The sequence below is a fragment of the Hemitrygon akajei genome, chromosome 4 (genome assembly GCF_048418815.1).
Source record: "Hemitrygon akajei chromosome 4, sHemAka1.3, whole genome shotgun sequence".
Lineage (NCBI taxonomy): Eukaryota > Metazoa > Chordata > Chondrichthyes > Myliobatiformes > Dasyatidae > Hemitrygon > Hemitrygon akajei.
In genome coordinates, this window is record NC_133127.1 from 53,237,523 (window position 1) to 53,263,162 (window position 25,640).

At 40.9% G+C, this 25,640-nt stretch overlaps 1 protein-coding gene across 1 annotated transcript in view; it reads left to right on the forward strand.

Moving 5' to 3' along the window:
• adamtsl7 (ADAMTS-like 7) overlaps positions 1-25,640 on the forward strand; it is a 491,555-nt gene that overhangs the window by 123,767 nt on the left and 342,148 nt on the right. The window contains exon 7 of the mRNA XM_073042603.1: positions 2,438-2,574. Within this exon, the coding sequence (XP_072898704.1) occupies positions 2,438-2,574 (137 nt within the window). The remainder of the gene's footprint in view (positions 1-2,437; positions 2,575-25,640) is intronic.

Consider the following 25,640-nt stretch of genomic DNA (forward strand, 5'->3'; position numbering starts at 1 on the left):
ATTCATTCAGGACCTCACCTACGTCCTCTGACTCCAGTTACATTTCCTCTTTTATCCCTGATCAGTCCTACCCTCACACTAATCACCCTCCTGTTGTGTAGAATGCCTTTCTGTCATTCTACTTGCCAAGGCCTTCTCATGTCCTCTTCTTGCTTGGCTAAGTCCCTTTTTAAGCTCTGTCCTAGCTACATAACTCTCAAGAGCACTGTCTGATCTTTTCTTCTTGAATCCTAACTATGTTACCTTCTTCCTCTTGACTAAATGTTCATTCTCTCTTGTTAACCATAATTATTTCATCCTCCTATCTTTTCCTTGGGACAAACCTATCCATAATTTAGGGCACAAGTCTTCTCTAAATACTTTCACATTTCCCTGAGGACATTTTTTCACAATTTACACACCCAAGTTCCTGCCTAATAGCATCATACTTAGCCCTCCACTAATTAAATACTTTCACATAACATCTGCCCCTCTTCCTGGCCAAGGCTATCAGAGAGTGTGGTCACAGTCTCCAAAGTCACAAGTGCTCACACACCTAGAGGTCTTATCACGCGACCAAGATTAGTACCAGATCCAGTATGACCTCTCCTCTAGTCTGTCCACATCTTGTCTTAGGAAATCTTCCTGAATACACCCAACAAAGTTTGCTCCATAGCCATGCATGACAATAATCCTGTTAGATTTACATATTTCAAAGATCTGTCTACTGATCTGCTCCTCATCACCCCTGTAACTATTGGTAGGGGTGGGTGGGGGGTGAGCTTATAGAATGCCCCCCATAGTGTGATTTCTCCTCCTTGTTTCTGACTCCCGCCCACAATGGCTCAGTAGAGGGTCCCTCCATGACATCCTCTCTTTCTGTAGCTGCAATGCCACTCTCCCACCTATTTTACCTCCCTCTCTGTCACTTTGTAAACATCTTAAGCCCGGGACATCCAGCAGCCATTCCTGCCCTTGTGATAGCCAAGTGACTATAATGGCCACAACATCATAGTTCCGTGTACTGATCAATGTTCCAAGTTCACTACCATTGTTCCTGATACTCGCATGAAAGTAAACAAATTTGAACTCATGCACTGCCTCTCCTTCCTTCCAGTCTCTCTGGGCATTGCATCTACCCATACATCAGCTGCTCCATCATTTGTCCTATCACTCTGGTTCCTATCCTCCTGCTGACCTAGTTTAAACCCTCCCGATGTTCAGAAAGATTTGCTTTAATGTACTAACTTCAGGCCTTGAGATACTTCAAAGCTTTTTAGAATCATTTGTTATCTTTCAAAGATATTGAAACTGTGCAGAAAATACATCAGCACAGATGTAACTTGTTTAGATGTGGAGACTAAACAATCTGTGTTTACTGATGGTGGATCAGAGGTAGATTTGTCCTGGACATCAAGCCAACTCCCTTGCTTTTAAAGTAGTGCTGCTTTCATTGCAGTGTAATACTCCCATAGTGCTACCATGAATTACTGACCTCTGCTCATATTTTAAGATTCTTTTTTGAATCCCCATCATCCAGAAATGTATAGTGCAATGTTTTCCTCAGAAACTGTACCTTGTTCATCTCTGATATCTACAGAACACTTTGATTATCAATACACTAAGAATTCCCCCTTGTGTATAATATTGTGCCCTATTGATTAAATTTTTTATGCCCTTTCTCACAAGGTTTGATAAAATGTCAGGTATATTTAGAGTACCCACTATGCTTTTAGTATTTAACTATTTTTTAATTCTTTACCATTTTTGAAGTTTTACTGATGTAAGAACATGTCTAAATAGTAATGTCTGTTGCTGGTAGTGTATTGGTATTGGCACCAGATTTCAGGGCGAATGGTCCTGGGTTCAAATCCGGCTGGTTCCTTGCACACTTTCCATCCATGCTGGGTTGTAAATTGAGCTCGCAGCTCACCCTTGTAAAACGGACAAACGCTAAAGAAATGGCAAGTTGCCACCTGATGTGCCAAACAAGGTGCAGGGAGGAGCTTTATCTTTTTCTTTTAACCTTTTAACAATAGTCTTAGAATATTCTTTAAAATTTAAATGCCACTGACATTAAAATAATCACAAAATCTTTGACAGTTCTGACCACCAGTAATTCTAGATGTAGCTTAGCTAGCTGTCAATGTACTTCTGAGTTCCGGAATCACACTTTGGTGGGAAGGTGTTCCGTACAGTTGTAGCTACAGTTAAGTGTGTGCAGGAGTACAGGCAGCTTGTAGCTCACCTGGGAGTGTCAGCGTGAACCACCTGCAAGCCAGGTGTAGCCAGCAAGGTGTAAGGCAGTGCTGCATCAATTAGCACTGTACTGCATTTTCACATGATTTCTGTTAACATTGCATTCTCCAGAAACTATGGCCCTTAATAAATGGCTCAGTTAAAACATTCAGTGCTTTTTCAATCTCATTTCTGAACATTTGCCTTTTGTTGTCTTCAGTTACAGATGACCAAAAATGTGAGCTGAACTGTAAAGCCATTGGGTACAAATTCTACATACGCCACGCCCCTCAAGTCATTGATGGAACACCTTGTGAACCCGGTTCTTCCAACGTTTGTGTCGGTGGACAGTGCAAGGTAAGTTTGAAGTTGAATTTTGCTTTTCTATCCACATGGGTTTTATCGCTCAGGAATTTAAATTATTATTTTCAAGATTTCCTACACCTATTCTGCAGTGTAACTCTGGCACAGACTTGAATGACACAAACATAGACACGACACAATTCCATTGCCCTCAATGCAATGGTAGGCTTGAGGGATGCTCCAGAAATTCCCAAGTTTATTGTAGTGAATGCAGAAGCTCCTACTATTTCATCCAGAGGTCAAACCAGCCTCACAAAATCAACTAATGTAGAAAGATCCTGAGCAATGAAGAATGGCCAATTTCTGCAATGCTCATCCAGAAGAAATTTTGAGAGCAAAATTGTGAAGATGTTCTCAAGGCACTATGTTTAATGAAATGTGGACTGCTGAGGGCAGCTAAATTTCTAAGTGTATTTGCTTTGTGTTGTTGATTTGTTTCTCCACTAGCTGTGTTAAACAAGATAGAAGAATTATTTATGGCAAGCCAATATTTTAATCATATCTTAGAGTTTATTCTATTATTGACAATGTTCTGAAATTTTCAGTTAGTAAAAATGAAAGAAAATAGTTTGTATGTATTTTCAGCTCAATTTTAATAGATTTTCAATTATTATTCATTTCACCTTTGATACATTCTTGCAAATAGAAACATAATGCTTTTACTTGTACTTCCAAATGCATATAAATAAAATTTTGATCTAGATCACTACTAAATGGTAAAAGTAAATAGCAGATGCTGTTTTGAGTTTGTACCTAAACACTTTCTGCAAAATATGTTCTGTGGCCTGAAAATTTAAAGATGAGTATTATTTTATTACATAGATCTACTTTGATTATCAGTAAGCAATGAAAAAAGATTATTTATGAAATTGCAATGTAAACTCAATGTGATTCTGGTGCCTGAATATGTTGCATAGAAATTGAACAATAAATATTTGAGATTCATCATCAATGAAAGATTTAGGAAGTGGATAGAATTGCTGCACGTAGTGACAAGTGTCAGCTACCTTAATCACAAACACTCCAATTGTAGAATTAAATGCTACAGAACAACAAGGCACAGGTAACTGCAAGTGCTATCCAACAGGTAAATTAACATTTGTTGTCAATAAGGTGAGTGACTAATTTTTGCAATTCTGAAATGATTTATTAAATCACATTAATTTTCAACAAATTGCAGATTCAAACCTTCTAAAATCCTAAATTTGGTATATTAAAGTATATTTCATTCAATATAATGTTTGTCTTATGATTTTTAATTTTGTCTTGGATTTTTATGACTACTCATTTATTTTGGCAATCTATGTAATGCCTCACATCTGAATTTGAAGCTTAAGGTAAGAAGTTTGTATGGTCTCCCTGTTTCCTGCAGGTGCTTCAGTTTCCTTCCACAGTCCAAAGGCGTACCAGTGCCTAGGGTAATTGGTCATTGTAAATTGTCTCATAATTAGGCTAGCGTTAAATCAGAGGTTGCTGGGCGGTGTGGCTCAAAGGGCCAGAGGGTCTATTCCTCATTGTATCTCAATAAATAAATCAGTTGGTTAATTATGTTTATTGCTAATTGTTATTGCTAAACTTGCAGCATTTCAGTTCGTTGAACTATGGCATATTAGGGCGGATTCTGCAGTCCAAGACTCCACTGATGGAAGTTTTCTTTGCTGGCAGCATGTCTCAGGAGGTTGGAGAGACTTTGTCTGCATTTTCTGTTGTTTTACCGTCTACCACTCTCCATTGGGAATGCCAGATCATAAATAGCTGTGCTGTCTTTGAATCTGCATCAGTCATTGACAGGGTGCAACAATAACAGAAAAAGCTGGAAATACTCAGCGGGTTGGACAGCACCTATGGGAAGTGAAACAGAATCTTGAAAGGGGACAAATGAAGCTTGTAAATCCGCAGGGAGGTTGGGGGAGGAGATGTTTCTGATGGGGGGAAAACCGGTGTGACCAAGTGTAAACAGTATCAGTGACTGAATAGGAGCAGTCAACAGGTGAGAATAAACCGTACACAAAAGCACTTGGACAAGAAATGTGGGAATTGTGACGTGCAGAGTGGGAGAACCTGCCGAGGGGGGGTCGGTTGGTAAATTCCTTCACCCCAGAAAGTAAAAAAGAAAGAAGCTGAGTTAATTTCACCGATGTGTCAAGAAGTTGTTACCTGAAGTTGTAAAATTCAATGTTGAATTCAGAAAGCTGCAAGGTGCCCAGATGGAACGAGAGGGAAGTTCGCATGTTGAGTCAGTACAGAAGGCCGTAGACCATTAGGTCAGACTGCAAAGAGGAAGCAAAGTGGCAGACAGCAGGATTCACTAGGTTTCCCCTGCACACTGAACACAGGTGTTCCCCAAAGAAAATACTCAACCCATGTTTTGTTTCTCCAGTGTAGAGGAGATCATATTGTGAACATCCAGTGCAATGCACCCAATTGGAAAAATGCATGAGAACCCTTGCTACCCTTGGCTCTCTGGATGATGGGAAGGAAAGAGCTGAAAGGGCAAACACTGCGTTACTGCTGGTTGCAAGAAGTGCCCAAAGAATGGGATTCATTGGTGGGAATGGAAAACTGAACCAGGGAACCATGAAGGCAATGGCCCCTGGAAAATGCTAACATGATGTACTTGAATTTGGTGTTGTGCACAGGAGGAATCGAATGCTGAATGATCACTCTGTCAAGCACCTGCATTCATTTTGCTGGGTAACCCTTAGAAACCTTTTGAAGTCTCTCTTTTCTCCAGCCCACTCCCTCTTTTACCTCTGGCCTCCTGTACTGCCAAATATAAACTTGAGAAGCAGCACTACATATTCTGTCTGGACAAGTTGGAGACTTCTGCAGTCATTAATGAATTCTACAACTTCAGGGAACTTGATTTCTTGATCTGTAACCATTATCTATCTGTGATATTTGCCCAACTTGGTTTTTCTTCTCTTGGGAATTGCTTGCCAGTTCTTCCCAGTCTGCATTTCACAGCTCCCATGTACTCATACCTGAGACCGTTTGTCTACTCTCTGATTGCTGCCGTTCACTCACTGACGGTTTGCAGTTAGCGGCATGGGCTCTCTAGTTTTTACCCTATCAGAGGCACCTCTTCTCCACTTTCCCTGCATCTTTACAGACTTCTTTTTCCACTGCCTTTCAGTTCTGAGGAACAATCCCAAACTTGAAATGTTAACTCTTATTTCTCTTTCCACAAGTGCTGCTTGATTTTCTGAGTATTTTCAAAATTTTCTGTTTTTATTTTAGACTTCCAGCATGTGCAATTTTGTTTTTGACTTTCATGTTTTGGGTACATCTCTCAATGTCTTCAAGTTTGTTGATGACACACTATGCTATCACCGATTTATTGAAGCAAGGAACTTGGCACTTCAAACTGGCCTTGCTCTCCTTGAATAATTTATTGCCCTCCAGCTCTCCATTACTAATATATCGTACTTTTGGTGCTAGAGTGTTGCCCAGCGTAAGTTTCACGTGCTGTGTCACTCAGCAGAGTAGAACATTTTTCAAACTTTTGGATGTTTTTTGAAATGTTTGTTTCACAATTTCTCAAAATTCCTGGCTTTGAATGTAATTCTAGGAATAGAATGCCTGTGGACAACAATAACACGAGAATTTTAGCTGAGTTTCTCTTGCTTCTCTGTGGTATTCTCGTGAAATTCTCTGTCCTGAGTAAAAGCTGGAATGTGTGTGTGGAGATGTGTGGAAGTGAATATGAATGGTCAAAGCCATGAATGTAGGTAAAATCAGTTAAGAGAAACTCTAAAATTCCAGTGCTGAATTATAGTTCAATGCAAGGGAATTGCTGTTCCAGGATCTTTAAACATTCCCAAGGGGAATTGAATCAAAAGTTTTGTATATTTGCCTTGGAAATCTCTGGTCCATGACTCACAAATTTAAGGAAGGGCTTTCATAATTGATATTGGAGACCTTGATGCCGTGCATTGGATACACACTGAAGTTTTGCAAAAATGGTGGGGAAGACTATCAACTGATAAACTGTTCACCTACTTGCTCCATCAAGCTCTTCTTTCCCACACGAGGGAGTCTACAACTCCCTCATGGGCTTTATCAGGTACCTCGGAATTCACAACCAAGACTGCCTAAAAAAGAGATATTTTACCATAAGCTTAATAGAGGTGTTCCTTTGGGGTAGCAAGACCATGTCTTTGGGATTTTGGAAAGGATCCTCAACAATATGAACCTCACAGAATTATCCTAAAAAGAATGAAATTTTCAAACATGGCATGTTTTATCACAGTTAGCTCTTTGATAAAGATTATAACCTATCAAGAGCATTGGATAGGTAGTTGAAATGAATATGCTGAAAGGCTTGATTTATTTAACGTAATAAAATTTTGGACTCAGTTAATAGCATTTGGCAACGTGTAGTATATAGCAGTACAGGATTTGATTCGCTATTATTTAGCATGCTTCATTATCTGGAGCATTATAGTGTTGGTCTTTTGAGGTATTTGGCACAATGAAGTGTGGTGTTTTTAGCGCTGCACTGTGCCTGGTATTATTTAGCACAATGCATTTGGCCAAATGCATATTATTTTACATTTTGAATGTTTAACTCTTGATCTTAAATTTGTATTTTATTCACTTTAAATCTCTGGTGTGCTGGGCCTCATGTTTAATTTATATTACCATGGAAATGGTCTCTCTCTGTTTATGTAGCTATATTTTGTTTCTATCTGAAATGAGTAATTCAAAGTCTAAAGTTTTCTGGTTCATTCACCTGCTCTGTTTACAACTGCAGTCAACAGTTACAGCAGGAACTATACTGTATATCTGCATATGAGGACAGGGTAATGGAGTGGTAGGTCACCTGTGTAAATGGGTAAGGTAACCCTTTATTTCTATGTTCAGCAGTGTGACCTCATGTAGAATCTGTGTACAGATTGCCCTGAATAATGGAAGTAAGGGAACCAGCAATGGAAGTGCAGTTCGTCCTAGCTCAACATATTAACTTCAAGCCACAGTTTCCATTTTTCTCTGGTGGTATCCTTTCTGTGGTGAACAGTTCATTGAAAGCTTTCAGAGGAGGGTATTACTGTTGGTAGCTAGCATTCTGCTGGATTGATGCCTGGGTGTTCTCCAACAAAAGTTTGGAAATATTTACCATACCAGCTTTACGTTATCGTACAGGTTCAACCCATCTTAGTACGGATGTGCTGAGAATCCAATGACTTGAGATGCTATTATTTTGACCAGTTTAAACTTTCTGTAATTTCTGCAAAACTGAATATTTATTTTGTCCCAAAAATCATAGCCTAATTTCCAGGCAGAATGTTACCATAAGCTGCATCATGCCTCTGTCATTCACGTTCTGATAAATATCATTTGTAACGTAATGAATTTTATGGCTTGCTGTTCCAGTTAACTTACTGGATTACTATGTCATCATCTCAATCAAAGATCAGTGACATGAGTTCAAAATCCAGCATAGTAACTTAAGAAGTAAAATTTATTTAATTAATTTCAAAGGTTTCAATGGTTTCAAAAGGTTTCAAAGGTACATTTAATGTCAGAGAAATGTATACAATAAATGCTTTTTCTTCACAACCATCCACGAAAATAGAGGAGTGCCCCAAAGAATGAACAACAGTTAAATGTTAGAACCCCAAAGTCACCCCAGCTCCCCTCCCTCCCTCACGTAAGCAGCAGCAAGCAACTCCTCTCCCATCAGCAAAAAAAAAGCATTGGCACCCGCCAACGAGCACTCAAGTGTGAGCAAGGCAACAGGTTTGCAGTTACCCCGAGGACTTCATATTTCACCCAGTATTCGACATACCACAGGCTCTCCCTCTCTCCCTAATAAGGGAGAAAGAGGTGTTTCCGTTTCACAGCGAGAGGTGAGACGTAACAAACAACTGGCTGGTTTACAATGTTAGAAGTCCAATATGTCGCTTTTTTCGAGCTCTATGCCTAAAGGTCTCGGGTCACTGGACACACAGCCTTAGATATTCAGACTCCCTTGATGACGCATGGATCTCCTGCCATGACACTGACCTTCGATCCACCCATCTCCAGAGTCCCGAGATCCTAGGCCTCCAAAGTCAAGCCCAAACTCTTAGGCTGAGCTCTTGGCGTGCTGAACAACAGCCAGTTATGAAACCCTGACAGCAGGTCCCATTCCTGCAAAGAAGTGTAGTCAACGTGTAATTCCAGGTCAGAGTCTTAAAAAACAAAACCCTGAAAGGGAAAAAAAGGAGATATTAAAGATAGAAATAGAGCTGTTTCTGAAGATGCAAGCAAAGGACTCACCGTTTAGCGCCATCATCACTTCGCTCCATAGTGAGTGAGAGTACATCATAATGATCGGCATCTTTGCATCAAGTGGTAATCGTTTAATTCTGATAGTATAGAGTTCTTTAGTACAGGAATGATGGTGGCTGATTTTGAAGCACATAGGGACATCAGCCTGAATCAGTGAAGTGTTGAAGATGTCCGTGAGGACATGTGAGCTGGTGTGCATGCTCCCTGAGTACTTGGCCTGGAATGTTGTCTGGCCCCAATACCTCATGGGGGTTGACTCTCTGCAATATCCTCCTCATGTCTGCTGCTGTTACAGACAGAGGCTGCTCAGCTGGAAAAGGGGTAGACTTTCATGGCAGGCGTTGTGTGGCATAACTCGAAGTGTGCATATGATTTGTTTAGAGCGTCAGAGAAGAAGTCATCTCTGGTGCAATCGATGCTGTTTTTCCTTGCGAATTCTGTAATTACCTTGATGCTCAGCCACATACAACCCTGATCCATATCAGATCGGATAGGTGTTCCTGAATATTTTTGTGCATAGGCAGTCTTTGCTCTTCCTGATGCTCAGGATTATTCTTTTCCTGGCTTTTCTGAGAGCTGTTCTGTCAAGTCAGCTTCCCAGGCTTTTAGCAGGGCTTTTAGTGTTGAGTGAGAGCTTCTGGTTGGGCCTTGAGATAACAGCTCTTGAGGTACTAATATCAGCTACACACTTACTGATGTAGCCGATTACAGATGAGGCACATTCATCAAAATCTGAGTCCTTCTCCACTTGTGGTGGCCTCGTTGAATATCTGTCAGTTAGTCCATTCAAAACATTCCTGTAGCATAGAGATTGCCTCATTAGATCATACAGTGATGGTCCTCGACTGGTTTGTCCATTTTCAGCAGCGGTTGGTATGCTGGGATTAATATTATGGAGATGTGGTCAAAATGGCCAAGATGTAAGTACAATGTCTGGTTGTAAAGTCTTGTTTGTTCCCATAGTGACCATGGCGATGTGTTAGTGGAATTTGGGTAAAATCCCCTGCAGATTAACATGAATAATGTCTCCTGCAATTATGAAGATCGTCCGGATGTTTGTTTTGTAGAGAGATGATGATATTGTAAAACTCTCCCTGTGCAGTGACTGCTAACTACAGATGAGTTTGTACACAACTGTTGTAAATGTACACAGCAATTTCTCCCTCCTATGGATTTCCCTGACAGGGAGTTCCTATCTGCACAGAACAGAGTTATCCTGTCAAGATGGAATGCCGAATCGAGTATGTTGTTGTTCAGCCGGGTTTCAGTGAAAACCAGAATGCAGCAGTTTCTCATCTCTTTTTGTGCATTCATTTTCGGTCTCAGTAAATTCATTTTATTATCTAGCAAGCAGATGTTCACCAGAAAGTGTGATGGTATCACTGGTCAGATTGGGTTGGCTCTCAGCCTTGCTAGCTCCAGCTTTCTTGTCACCTTTCTGCTTCCTCTCACGCAGTCTGCATCTGCCGCTTGCACGGCTGAGCTGCTTTAAGCTAGGTCGCTGTCACCAGAGTTGGTGTCTATAAAATCCCTAGTCCATTGAGCACCGCTACTACCTCTGCCACCAGCAGATTAAAGGCAATTTTGTGTAAAACTACAGCAGCGCTGTACTCGTGGAGCTCTGGACAACTGAAACCCCAGATTAGAAACTTTGAAACGCTATCTAAGAATTTTAAGCTAGCACCGTTATAGGGAGGCTGAGTAGCTTCGATGTTTCTGCACACCCCCATGTTAACCCTCATCAGCGAATGAATTAAATAAAAATCAACACGTGAAATCTGAATAATTTTTTATTATAATGGATGAGAGGGGTTTGGAGGGATATGGCCCAGGTGCAGGTCAGTGGGACTAGGCAGAAAAATGTTTTGGCACAGACAAGAAGGGCCAAAAGGTCTGTTTCTGTGCTGTAATGTTCTATGGTTCTATGGTAACAAGTAAATCACATTCAGAAGGGAGGAAAAGTCTTCCTTTCACTTTAGCATTGCACAGAATATGTTCATTGTTCATTGTTGTTCAATGAATTGTAAACAAATTTACCCTCAAAAATTGCAAGACTGTTATGAAGTCCTTGGAAAGTTTATGGTCTTTTGTTGTGTGTCAGTCTTCATTAGAAGATAATCTGAAACTCCAACATCTTGAGCCAGGGAATGAAAACAAAAGTGCTGGGGATAGTCAGCAGGCCGGCCAAGCTCTGCAGTGGAAAAAATGGAATTAAGGGTTCAAGTCAGTGTCCTTTCAGCAGAACTGGGAAATAAGCAGGAGAAAAAGCTAGTTTTAACACACAAGTAAAGGATAGAAGAGAGGACCATCTCTGAGTGCAGAGATAAAAAGACAGAACTAAACTTGTGATTGTGGAAGTAGTAAGACAAGAAACAAATGATGGGCAACAAGATTGGAGATTGTAAATTAATATTCTGACCTGCACAACTTTTATTGGAGTTCCTGTCTTGAATTATGAACTTGGAAATTTGTCTTACTGCTCATTAAAATAAAATTAGCAGCATGTGTCAAAGAAAACTAAATAAAGTAGTATCTGTCAGTTATTTATAGTGTAGTTATGTAAGAAATAAATCGAAGCATAATTTGAAAGCTAACTGCTTTCAAGCAGTATGATTTATTGTGCATACCAAGGTTAAGGTTGCCAACTTAAAAGTCTGTCAAAAATGTTCTAGTTATTTATTACTTCCCCGTACACTGCAGATTGCTATTTAGTGTATGCCTAGATTTTTTTAAAAGCCTGAAGCTTAGAAAGGCAATTAAAATATTCAGTGAGGAACTTGCTGATGGAGTCACAAAAAGCATGAAATCACATGATAATTATGGATGAGAACAACAGTTTTGCTTAGCATAACTCAGCTCATCCTATTCCATCTTTAAAACTGCTGTCATCTTAATGAAGAGAATCCAAAGACTTGCTACCAGCTTCCACAGACTGAGCAGTTCTCTCATTAATTCTAATGTTGCCTTTTGTGTGTTTGAATGTTTGCCATTCAACACTAAACATTTTTAGCATAGAACAGACTTGTAATTTTACAAGGTAACCTATTGGTGCGTCTTTACGTTGCTTTCACACTGAGTAAATATTATTCTCAATTCACTAAGGAGATCCAAATAAATGATTTAGGGATTGACTGGAACACAGTACAATTTGTTCACATATTCCAAGTAACTATAGCACTATAACTAGAAAAACCTAGAGTTATGCGGTGTTTTAATGAAATAAAATATGCCAAGCCACTTCACAGGAGAGTTAGCCAACATAAATTAACATTGAAGCACGTGTAATGCTAGTGCTGAAGAAAGTAAGATTGAAGATGGTTAATTTGAGCAGGAATCTATAAGAATAAAGGAAAGATTCAAGACTTGTTGAGCTAGATTATGTTACAAAGATTTGGGATGGTTTTGTGTTGATGTGTGAGATGGAGGGACTTGGAAACTAAAATGAGAATTTTAAAATTAAAGCTTGGCTTAACCAAGAATGAAGATTTTGAAAAGAGATTAGAGGGACGATTATATGATGTTTACAGTATACCATAACAGATAAGGGTACTAACGTCATAGAATGACAAAATCATATTGGACTGAAGAAGCCAGACAGTCTATCAATTTTGTGCTGGGTCTTTTGAAGAGCTACCTTATTAGACCCACAAGTACACACATCCTCACATTCATTCATTTTTCTTCATATGATATTTATGTAATTCCTACAAAATTAGTAGCTGCAATTTAAAAAAAAAAGGCATTGTATTCCAGAACTTAATCTGTTTCTCCATACTCCTGCTTCCTTGGCCAAAGCTCAAATCACTCTAGTTTTTGATTTTCTACTCACTAAAAAGCATTTTCTGTTTTAATCAATCTCTTCATGACTTTAAATACTTAAATCAAACGCCTGAGCCTTCTCTGCTTTACAGTTTCTTCCCTGTGTATATTCCAGCAGATCTCTCCAAAGCCATCACATTATTCCAAATGTGGCCAGAATTGAAGATGATATTTCAGTGCCCAGAACTGAGCAAAATATTCTAGTGGGGGGAACTAGTATTTTACATAAATTTGGCTAACATCCTTATTTATATAAACTTAGGGGACTAAATGATTTATTTATTCGCTGCCAAAGGCTTAGCTATGGTTAGTTTCTCATGCCTATTTTTTTTTTTGTTTGTATAGTCCCTCCTCATTCTTCCTAGCAGGATGTGTCATCTCTCAATTAATTACTTTGCATCATGTCTTCCTGGGGTGGACTCGCTTTCTTTGTTTTCTTCATTTTCCAACTTTCACACCATCTGCAAATGTATATCTGTAAGCTGGATTCCAGAATTCCAATTATTAGTATATATTAACACCTATCAGTAGCAACAACACAAAACACTGAAGGAACTCGACAGGTCAGGCAGCATCTATAGAAATGAATAGACAGTTGATGTTTCGGGTGGAGACCCTTCTTCAGGACTGAAGAGGAAGGGTGAAGACACCAGAATAAAAAGGTGGGGGGAGGAGAAGAAAGACAACTAGAAGGTAATAAGGGAAGACAGGTGGATTGAAAAGTTAAAGGGCTGGAAAAGAAGGAATCTGATAAGAGAGGAGAGTGGACCATAGGAGAAAGAAAGGGAGGAGAGCACGTGGGGAGGTGATAGGCAAGTGCGAAGAGGTAAGAGGCCAGAGTGAGGAATAGAAGAAGAGGGGACAGTGGAGGAATTTTTTTTTTAACCAGAAGGAGAAATCAATATTCATGCCATCAGGCTGGAGGCTACCCAGATGGAATATAAGCTGTTGCTTCTCCAGCCTTAGTGTGGCTTCATCTTGGCACAAGAGGAGGCCATGGACCAACATGTCAAAACAGGAATGGGAATCAGAATTAAAACATTTACCACCGGGAAGTTCCACTTCTGGTAGATGGGGCAGAGGTGCTCAACAAAGCTGCGGGAGTACTGGCTTTGCAGGTAAGGTGTTTTCTCAACCTGGAAGTACAGTTTGGGGCCCGAACTGGAGGTGAATAGGCAGGTGTAGCACTTAGGCCACTTTCAGGGATAACTACCGGGACCCATACTGGCGGGAGGGACAAGTAGACAAGGGAATCATGCAGGGAGCAATCCCTGTGGAAAGCAGGGTGGGGGGTGGTGAAGTTAAAGATATGTCTGTTGGTAGGATCCCTTTGGAGATGGTGGACATTGTGGAGGGTGATGTGGAGGCTCATGCCTACCTACCAGTAGTTCCAATGTTGAGCCTTGAAGAATACTGGTGTATACTTCTTTCCAGATTGATAAACTTCTATTGAAACATCTATACCCTATACCTGAGGTAGTTCTGTCTCATAAAGAGAATGCTGGGAAAATTGAGCCACCATACTACACTTGTGGAGGCAAAAGATACACGATAATATTTCAGCTGCACAAGGGCACTTGGTGAGGGACGGTACCGATGGAGGCATGATCAGGTCCTGAAGACCATCGCTGAAGCCATCAGCGCAGGAGTGGAGTGGGCGAAGTGGTCCTGACCCTCCAAGCAGACCATTGCCTTTGTCAGAGCTGGGGAGCAATCAATACCCACCAAGAGAACATCGACAGGTACCCTGACCTCTGCAAGAGACTGGCAGCTGTTGGTGGGCCTCGAAAGACAGCTGAGGTTCCCCAACCATATCGCAGCCACTACCCTGCGACCAGACGTTGTCCTTGTGTCTGAGTCTACAAAGCAGGTGGTGATGCTGGAGCTGACAGTCCCATGGGAAGATCACGTGGAAGCGGCCTTTGAAAGGAAGTTCGCAGGACTGGTCAGCAACTGCCAGCAGGCTGGATAGAGAGCGAGGTGTCTCCCAGTGGAAGTTGGTTGTAGGGGATTCACAGCCAGTTCCTTAACCAGAGCCTACAGCAACTTGGGCATTGAGGGAGAGAGGAAGAGGAGAGCCATCTGCAGTATCACCAATGCGGCAGAAAGGGCCTCAAGGTGGCTGTGGCTCAAGAGAGGGGAGCCATGGAGTCATGTGTAGCTAGCCATCTGGACACAAGCTGGGGTCTGATCAGCCCCGGCTGGGTCACCTGGAGGAGGGTGTATGATGTTGAAAGACCCGAAACACCCGATGATTCCAGGAACATCACTGATGATGTGTCCAGAAGCATCAGTATATGTATGTACACAGCAGGTAAAGAACCTGCATCTTGTCAACATACACTTTTTGCCTTCACAGATCCTGGGGGTTTTCAGTTAGGGGTTCCAGCCTCTACAATCTTGAGATTCTAGATGCTGGAACTTGTAATAAATAAACAGTTTTGTATCAGTGTTGCTATTTGCCCTGTTAGTTCATAAGTTTAGGACAGGCACTTTATTTGTAAGCAAAATCCTTTGTCCACATGCAGAACACGAGCTGCAGTCATTTAATTCACCCCCACTGCTGTATCTGAATACTCAAACATAACTTCCCTTTAATTATTCGATGCTGTTTCTATTTTATTATGTCATATCTTCACAAGCCAGGATGAATATTGACAGGAGAAAGCAGCCGTGATTGTGCATAAGAGTACTAAGGATGAAGGATTTGTTTTAGTATATTTCAATCTGTACATCAAGCATCTTGCTCATTTTAAATTTTCCTCTGAATATTTGACCTTCATAATGAAGCTTTCAGATTACAAAAGGGAATGTGATAGTATCAAGGAAAGTGACAATCAAAGTGGTCATAGTGTGTCCAGGAGGAAGTACTCAATGTTCCAGGTTATAATCTTCTATGCGGTGATGTGCTGGGGCAATGGCTTCAACATGAGTGATGCCAACAGGCTTAATAAACTGAATAGAAAAGCTGGGTCTGTTGCAGCAGTCAAAGTGGGCACACTGGAGGCGGTCGTAGAAAAAATGACCCTATGCAAAGGGTCCTGGCAATTCTGGACAATGTTTCTCACCCTCTGTATGCCACCTTATCTGTACAGAGCAGCACTTTTAATACGGTAATAGACTTAAGACAACTGCACTGCTCCAAAGAGTGCTCTATGAGGTCATTATTACCCTTGGCTATTAGGCTCTATAATGAGTCATCCTGTAGCCGGGGAAGTGATGGCCCCCTCCTTTTAAACTGCTTGAGGTAATTTTTGTTTTATTCTTTCTACTTCTCTTCTAATATTTATTTTTGTACACTTGTAATGTAACTGTGACAATATAATTTCCTTTGCGGTCAATAAAGTTTCTATCTATCTGTCTATCTACAGTATTACAAAAGAACAGACCAAAAGGGAGAATGGGCAAGTTTGTGTTGTTCACCAATTTTGCTCCTACATTAGATAGATAGATAGATAGATACTTTATTCATCCCCATGGGGAAATTCAACTTTTTTTTTCCAATGTCCCATACACTTGTTGTAGCAAAACTAATTACATACAATACTTAACTCAGTAAAAAATATGATATACATCTAAATCACTATCTCAAAAAGCATTAATAATAGCTTTTAAAAAGTTCTTAAGTCCTGGCGGTTGAATTGTAAAGCCTAATGGCATTGGGGAGTATTGACCTCTTCATCCTGTCTGAGGAGCATTGCATCGATAGTAACCTGTCGCTGAAACTGCTTCTCTGTCTCTGGATGGTGCTATGTAGAGGATGTTCAGAGTTATCCATAATTGACCGTAGCCTACTCAGTGCCCTTCGCTCAGCTACCGATGTTAAACTCTCCAGTACTTTGCCCACGACAGAGCCCGCCTTCCTTACCAGCTTATTAAGACGTGAGGCGTCCCTCTTCTTAATGCTTCCTCCCCAACACACAGTAAATTATGGACTGTTTCCACACACCTGTCCACAACCTCTATATCACACTTCAGTGTTAAGTTGAGATACAATGTCAGCAAATAATGCAGGATTAGTTTGGGTTGAAATCATGAATGTCTGAGACAGATATCCTCAAGTTCACTAAATCGTACCACACCAATAATTTCTCAGAGTAGGCAAAGTTACCAAGTGGTGGTAATGTAGAAACTATATAATTAATTTGTATTCTGTTTACCCACATGCCTATGATGCCGCTGCAAGCAAGTTTTTCATTGTATCTGTACTTTATCATATTTGTGCATATGATAATACACTTGACTTTACTTGAATCTTTCCACTCACCCTGTAAGCAATAATGGAGGGTGGAATAGCTCACTGCTGGAGCAAACATGCCGCCATTACTATGCCATCAGTCCAGATGAATGGTCTGGATCCGAAACGCTGATTGCCTATTTCCCTCTACTGATGCTGCCCGATCCTCTGAGTTCCTCCAATAATTAGTGCTTAGCACCAAGTTACAACATATGCAGCCTTTTGTGTGTCCAGTATGTCAGCAGACACTTTTCTCAAACGTAGCATTTGGTCCATCTGGAATCTTTAAAGCAAAAGATCCATAATGAATGGAGCACAGTGATAGTGAGACAGCAAGATGAAGAAATTTGTCTTTCATGTGGTCAATCCTTGGAGAGTGGTGGTCGCCATTATACAAGTTTAGTTGTTTAGGCTATAATCATCATTGCTGTGAATTCTTACATCAGTTATGTTTTTAGTTAAACAGTGTTAAATGTTTTGCCATTATGTTTATTGATAGGGCACTGATGCATAAAAGAGGTGAAAGGTTTGGTAAGGCTAAGAAATAGTCTTCAATCATTTGTTCATGGAACTACAGAGAACATTGTACCTTCTGCAATATCACTGGCTTCAGATTGCAGTTACTTAAATCATCAGAATTGGGTCCATTATCACTGCCTTATGACATGATATTTGATGTTTTGTGGCAGCATTACACTGCAAGGAAATAAATTTACTATACATTACAAAATAATAATGAACAAATGTTCATGGACCATTGACAAATCTAATGACAGAGGGGAAGAACCTGATTCTGAATCATTGAGTGTGCATCCTCAAACTCCTTGATGGTAAGAGGGCATGTCCCAGATGGTGAGAATTTAACTACAATAATGCCAGTATTGTAGTTAAATATCAGAAGGGATTTCATAGGAGTATTGTCTAGCATAAATCTTCACTGAGCACTTATTATTCACGATAATGACGAAAATTTGATAAAAGACGTAGATTTTAGGAGTATCTTAAACAGAAAGAGATGTAGTGGATAATTTGAGAAAGTTTTGCAGAAGAGAGACACTTGAGTTCACCAGTACCAATGGTGAAGGACACAGGAGTGGTCTGATACAGGGTGTTGACCCACAGCAGCAGCTGTTTCTTTGCCACACATGGATGTTGCCAGGCCATAGTGTTTGTTACTCTAGTGGTGGAGCTGTGTTGTTTGATAATGATCAACCGGTCAGAACTAGCAGATTGCAGTCACAACTGATCATTGATGGGCTGAAAGAATAGTAAGTTGTGGCCCGTAGAGGGATTTGAAAACAAAGAGTAAGCTTTGTGAAACTGGGTACCAGTGTAGGTTAGGAAGCACAGGAGCAAGAAGTGAACAGAAGCATTACAAGTTTAGATCTGGGCATCAGAATATTAAGCAAAATCAAATTTGGAAGATAGTCATCCCAGAAGTACAATAGAAGTGACAGAAAGGTGGTTTGACTGAAGCAGAGATATGTATCATCTTATCTGACCTGTAGAGGAATTTGCAGTGGGAGGGCAAGATCCAGTCCATGTGGATGTCAATGACAAGGGTAGAATGAGGAAAGAAGTTCTGTTGAGGGAATTTGAGCAGCTAGGAACTAAATTAAAAAGTAGAACCAAAAAGGTGGTTATCTATGGATTATTACCCGAGCCACGTGCAAATTGGCAAAGGATTAAGAAGATTAGAGGGTTAAATGTGTGGTTTAAGGATTGGTGTGGGAGAAGTGGGTTTGAATTGATGGGAAACTGGCATAAGTATTGGGGAAGGATGGAGTTGCTGCATTGGGACGGGATCCACCTGAACCATGATAGGACCCGGATCCTGGCAAATCATATAACTAGGGTTATGGACAGGGTGAGTTCAACAGATTGAAGAAGTATGGATTAAGTAAAAGAGAAAAGTGTGGATTAAAAATAAAGTAAAAGCAAAAGTTAAAAAAGAGCAAAGTAAGGGTGGAATGCAGAAAAGTCAACGATTACTAGGTTTTAAAAGCACAATGAGTGTACGGGCACTTTATCTGAATGTCCATAGTATTTGTAACAAGGTCAGTGAACTTGTGGCACAAATCAGTATAAAGAGGTATGATTTAGTGACCATTACAGAAACATAGTTGCAAGGTGGAGAGGATTGGGACTTAAATATCCAAAGATATCAGGTAGTACGGAAGGATAGGCAGGAAGGTAAGGGAGGTGGGGTAACACTCTTAATTAAGGATGAGATCAGGGTGATAGTGAGAGACAATATAAGATCTAAGGAGCAGAATGTTGAATCCATCTAGGTAGAGATTAGGAATAGTAAAGGGGAAGAGCACCGGTCGGAGTTGTCTATAGGCCACTGAATAATAGCATTACAGTGGCACGGGCAATAAACCGAGAAATATCTGAGGCATGTAAGAATGGAACAGCAGTTATCATGAGGGACTTTAGCTTGCATATAGATTGAGAGAATCAAATTGGCTGAGGCAGTATTGAGGAGGACTTCATAGAATGCATATGTGATTGCTTTCTTGAACAGTATGATACTCAACATACAAGGGAACATGCTATCTTAGATCTGGTCCTGTGCAGTGAGACAGGTAAGATTAGTGATCTTGTAGTTAGGGATCCTCTTGGAAAGAGTGATCACAGTATGATTCAGTTTCTCACGCAAATGGAGGGTGCAGTAGTTCAATCTAAAACCAGTGTATTATGCCTAAACAAGGGAGACTACAAGAGGATGAAAGAGCGGCTGGATAGGGTAGACTGGGAACACAGGCTATATGGTGGGATAGATGAGGAACAGTGGAAGACTTTCAAAGAGATTTTTCATTTTGCTCAACAAAAGTATATTCCAGTTAAAAGCAAGGACAGTAAGGATGGGGAGAGCCAGCCTAGATAACTAAGGAAGTAAAGGAAAGCATCAGACTAAAACCTTGTGCATACAAAGTTGCCAAGAGTAGTGGGAAGCTGGAAGATTGGGAAAGCTTTAAAAAGCAACAAAGAAACACTAATAAAGAAAGGGAAGATAGATTATGAACATAAACTATCACAAAATATAAAAACAGATAGTAAAAGTTTTTTTATAATTATAAAAGTAGAAATGGGTGGCCAAAGTGAATGTAGGTCTCTTGGGGGTCAAGAAGGGCAAATTGATATTGTGTAATGAGGAAATGACTATTCTGTGTCAGGTTTCACAGTGGAGAACGCGTCTAATTTGCTGAAGGGAATTGACAGTCCAGAAATGACCCTAGTTTGTGACGGGGTCCAGGATTGACCCTATGAACTGTGCTGCTATTAAGAGAGAGAAGGAGGCGTCCAACGCAATGAGAGAGACACACACACAGAGACTGCTCGGAAGATTGATGTTATGGTTTCTCTACAAGCTTGTTTACCATTCCACAAGGACACTTGCCTGCTTGTAAAACTCTTACAGAGAGAGGAGGGCAGAGCTGGTGTCCAGCATGCGGGGATAAAATGCCAGGTCCGCTGATAGACACACACACACGGTTTTGGACACTGGATGAGCTAGATGTGCCCACAGGAAGGTGGGTTTTTGGAGGATCGATCAGTAGCTCTTGCAGTGCAGAAAAGGTGTGACTAGTGGGGAGTTATTTGTGTGTCCAATCCTGGCCTGGGTTGATAACTCTACCACAGAAGAATGGTCACCTTGGTTATGGTCACAGTCGGTGACTTTAAAGGAAGAGAAGAGAGGAGAAGAAGGTTTGAAACAGAAGAAACCTAGTGACAAAGAGGTTACTGTTTAGACTCTCTCCTCTGTAGCCCGTAAGGGTGAGTTTGAGTTCCATTCGAATACGAGGGTGTGACTGTCACATAGTTAATCCACAGGAGTGGGTTCTGTGGTGAGGGGGAAACCTTTGTGATTACCACTTGTGTGTTACCCTTGTCTGGGGGTGGTAGTTCACTGAAGAAAGGCACCCCTGTGGCAAATCACTGTAGGAGTTACTTCGTATGTCGTGGAACTGGATAAGTGGCTATCACTGTTGAGTATTTTGGGGTAATCTTGTGTAGACACTACCTGTGTGTGATAATCCAGGCCTGTGTTGGTAGTTTTACCACTTGAAGATGGTACCTCAGTGATAAGCTACTGTTGGTGATAATCCATACGTGGATTCTGTTTGAGTATCCTGTGGCCACCACTTTGGGATGACCTGTAGCTGAATTTTGGTGTGGTACCACTTGTGTTGAAAGGATATTCGTTGAAGATCACTGTCGGTGATACTTCGTGTGTGGAGTGGAACGACTTCGGAGATAAAACCTACTGTTATTGTTGTTTTGGAATATCGACATAATTGCCTTCTCACAACATACGCCTTTGGATTACAAATCTCACTCTCTCTCTCTCTCTCTCTCCAACTCAGCTCAACTAAATACCACAAACTGAACTGAACTTTCTACATCATCGTGAAACTGTATCTGTTTACCCCTAGACTTGAAAAAGCTTGGTTTTCCTATTTCCACACTTATATAATCAATGCTAACCTGTTTAATATATCTGCATTTATAGTACTGTATTGCGTAGTTACTAATAAACACTATTAGTTATTAGCAATACCAGACTCCAAAGGGTTTTCCATTTCTGCTGGTTCTTTAACCCATCACGGGGTACATGCCAGATGCGATGAGAGGTGAGGACCTCGATTCAATAGCTATCACTAAAGAGGTAGTGCTGAGAAAACTTGTGGGCCTAAAGATAGACAAGTTCCCTGGTCTTGATGAAATGCATCCCAGGGTACTGAAGGAAATGACAGAAGTTATAGTTGAGGTTTTGGTGATAATTTACCAAAATTCTCTGGATTCTGAGCAGGTCCCAATGGATGGGAAGAGGCTACCTCGGTAAATATATTTAAGACAAGGTTGGATATATTTTTGCATTGCAGGGGAATTGAAGGTTATGTGGAAAATGCAGGTAGGTGGAGTTGAGTTCATGGCCAGATCAGCCATGATCTTGTTGCTTGGCAGAGCAGGCTTGATGGACCAGATGGCCTACTCTTGCTCCTACTTCTTGTGTTATGCCTGAAAACAACCTTCAAAACTCAAACAGTTTCTCTCTTCATAGATATTGCCAGACCCTGGATAATCCAGCATTTCCCTCTTGTATTCCAGAATCCCAGAATGTGTTGTATTTTGTTTTTGCACCCGTGAAGTCAAGTGTATTGTCATTTAACTATATACTCTGCATGTGTACTGTTAAATGAAGCAACGTTTCTCCGGACTGGGGTATAAATCACAGTAGTACACATAACACAAATATAACACACAATAACTTAATGGAAGTTACGGTAACATCTACAGATGAATTAAACATAAATAAAATGTATAAATTAAATATTGTAAGGTACAGAACAAATTAACCAGTGACACTTCAAATGTGATGTGACAGGGAGTTCAGAAGCCTAATGGCCTGAGGGGAAAATCTATTTCCCATCCTGACTGTTCTTGTAATGCTTCGTAATCTCCTGACTGATGGTAGAAAGTCAAAGAGGATGCTGGATGGGTGGGTGGGATCCTTAATAATACTATGGTCCCTGCATCCCTGATATGTCCCTGGTAGATGGTCAGGAGACCCCTCTGATCCTCTCAGCTGTTCTCACAGTCCTTTGTAGGGTCTCGGCTGCTCCCATACCAGTTGGAGAGTTCTCAGTGGTGTTTCTATAAAATTCAGTTCAGATTGGGGTGGGGGACCCTGCTCGCCTCAATCTCCTTAGGAAGTGGAGGTGTTGCTGTGCCGCCTTGTTCAGGGAGGTGACTTTAAGAGACCAGGTGAGCTCATCCGTGACGTGAACTCCCAGGAACTTGGTGCACTTAACTCTGTCTACAGAGGAGCCATTTATTTGCAGAGGGGGATGGTTCGTCTGCACCTTTCTGAAGCCCACAATGATTTCCTTTGTCTTCTCTATATTCCGGTTTAGATAGTTCTTCTCTCACCAATCCACCAACTGCTCCACTTCCTCCCTGTACTCTGCCTCATCGTGGTTGTTGATGAAGCTATCCACTGTTGTGTCATCCACAAACCTGATGACACAGTTTGAGCTGGATCCTGTGACACAGTCGTGCATCAGCAGTGTGAATAGCAGCAGGCTGAGCACACAGCCCTGGAGAATGCCAGCGCTCATCGTAATGCGACTAGAGACATTGCAGCCCACATGGACTGACTATTTAAATGCTGTTAACCAGTGACACTTCAAATGTGATGTGACAGGGAGTTCAGAAGCCTAATGGCCTGAGGGGACGTAGTAGTAGTATTTTCCCTGTAAGTACATGGAAATCTTGGATGTATCAGAATCTGGAGGATTACGGTGTCATTTAAGTTGCCACATTATATCAACTTTACGACAATTTAATATTCAGTTAACTTCAATAGGTTAATTGTTTTTTGATGATAAAGTTTAGATGGGGCATTAGCAATATATTTAAATGACAGTGGCATTACATTTAACATTAAAGAGTCGAAAAGGTCCAATGATACTGAAGAAATGATGCCTCAGCGGCATTACAAACTGATCAGAAGTTAACTGGAGCAGCCACAGGAACAGATCGGAAGCCCCATATTCTTTGGTTAGTAACTCACTCTCTTACTTTCCACCATCTACAAAGCACACGTTTAGGGGTGTGATGAAATACATTTTACTTATCTGGAAGTGTACAGCTCCAACAATACAGAAGAAATTCAAAAGACTGCAGGAAAATCAGCTTCACTGATTGATGAACTAGTCACCACCCTAAACACTCACTGTATGCAGTGTGTACCATTGACATAATGCCCCACGGTTTCTATACTAGGCTACCTGATAGCACCTCAACCACCACCATCATGAATTACAAGGGAAGCAGGCACGGGGAAATATTCCAGCCTATAGATTCCTCTCTGAACTTGGAAATACATGGCTTTTCCTTTCATCATTGGATTGAAATCCTGGCACTCCCACCGCCACGGCATTATGTTCACCAAATGGGCTGCAGTAGATTAAGAGGTGGCTCACTTTTTCTTGAACCATTAGAATTGGCATCAGCAGTAGCAACCACGGTAGCATTGTGATTATTGGAATCTCGATGTTAAGGAGTTCATGGATCTATTGGATTACTATCTATTTTGTTAGTTTTATGTTGAGATCAGTTTTAAATTGTCCAGTATATTGCTTCCTTCTCTGAAAGCGGAGGTGACCAGCAAAGAGATCATTGGCAGTGTAAGTGAAAAGGAGAGAGAAGTATTCTGCCATTTTAGTAGCAGCTGCTCATTGGAATATCACCTGATGCATGAGGCCACATTTATAAATAATTGTCCAGCTTTTGAATCCGATTGCAGATGTCCTTGTGAGAGAGAAAATACACCATGAAGTATATGCGATTGGGCCTTGTCTTGCACTTGTCTGTTATTTCCTGGTGTATTTTTTTTACAAATCTGGCACAGCCATGAGAATGGCATGGGGAGGATGCCACAAATGGGCAACTTGTCAGGTACGTGGTGATGCTCACAGTGTAGAAGTGAAAGTTAAGGGTTATTCGTATATTCGCAGGCCTGAATGGTAAACTGGACAGACATCTATGTGTAGCATAATTAGACTCTACATGGGACATTATCTTATTAAAAAGTGGTAAGCCTGCAAGACTAATCATTATGGAGACAGGGAGCTAATTCCAGAAAGAGCTAAGTAAGGATAAGGAACATTAGTGGTATTGTGTAGTTTTGGAACTGAAATTGAAATTAGTTAATTATTGGCAAATGTACGGCGACGCAGTGAAATGCTTGTCTTGCATACTGTTCATACCAATCAAGTCATTACACATTGCATTGGGTAGAAGGTAAAACAATAACAGTGCACAGTAAATTGTAAAATTTACAAAGTACGGTACAGATAAACAATGCAAGATCATAATAAGGCAGATTGTGAAGTCCATTCAAGAGTCTGATAACAGTGGGGTAGAAGGTGATGCGTTCAGGATTCTTTATCTTCTGCCCGATGGGAGGGGGGAGAAGAGTGAATGTCCAGGGTGGGTGAGGTAATTGATTTCCTATGATTGAATTACCTGTGGCAATTGGCAAAGGAACATTGAGCATAGAAATTTACAGCACATCACAGCCCCCTCGGCCCACAATGCTGTGCCGACCATGTAACCTTCTCTAGAGACTGCCTAGAGTTTCCCCAGCGCATAGCCCTCTATTTTTCTAAGCTCCATGTACCTATCTAAGAAGCTCTTAAAAGACCCTATTGTATCCGCCTCCACCACCACTGCTGGCAGTGCATTCCACTAACCCACCACTCTCTGTGGAAAAACTTACCCCAATCTCATCTCGGTACCTATTTCCAAGCACCTTAACACTATGCCCCTTTGTGTTAGCCATTTCAGCCCTGGGAAAAAGCCTCTGGCTATACACACAACCAATGCCCCTCAATATCGTATACACCCCTAACAGGTTACCTCTCATCCTCCGTCACTCCAAGGGGAAAAGACCAAGTACCTGTACACTCAACCTATTCTCATAAGGTACGCCCTCCCATCCAGGCAACATCCTTGTAAATCTATAGAAGTAATTGCAGGGTGATTCTATTTGTGTTCTGAATGACTTATCCTGTGGGTGTTTATAAACAAGAGTTGTTCGGACTGATGGGCAACACCTCATGGAGTTGAATTTTGGGCCATCCAGCCAGTAATCTATGCTGTTGGAAAGCCATTTTACTTATTAAAGATAACTTTGTTCTTGATTGCTAGTATTAAG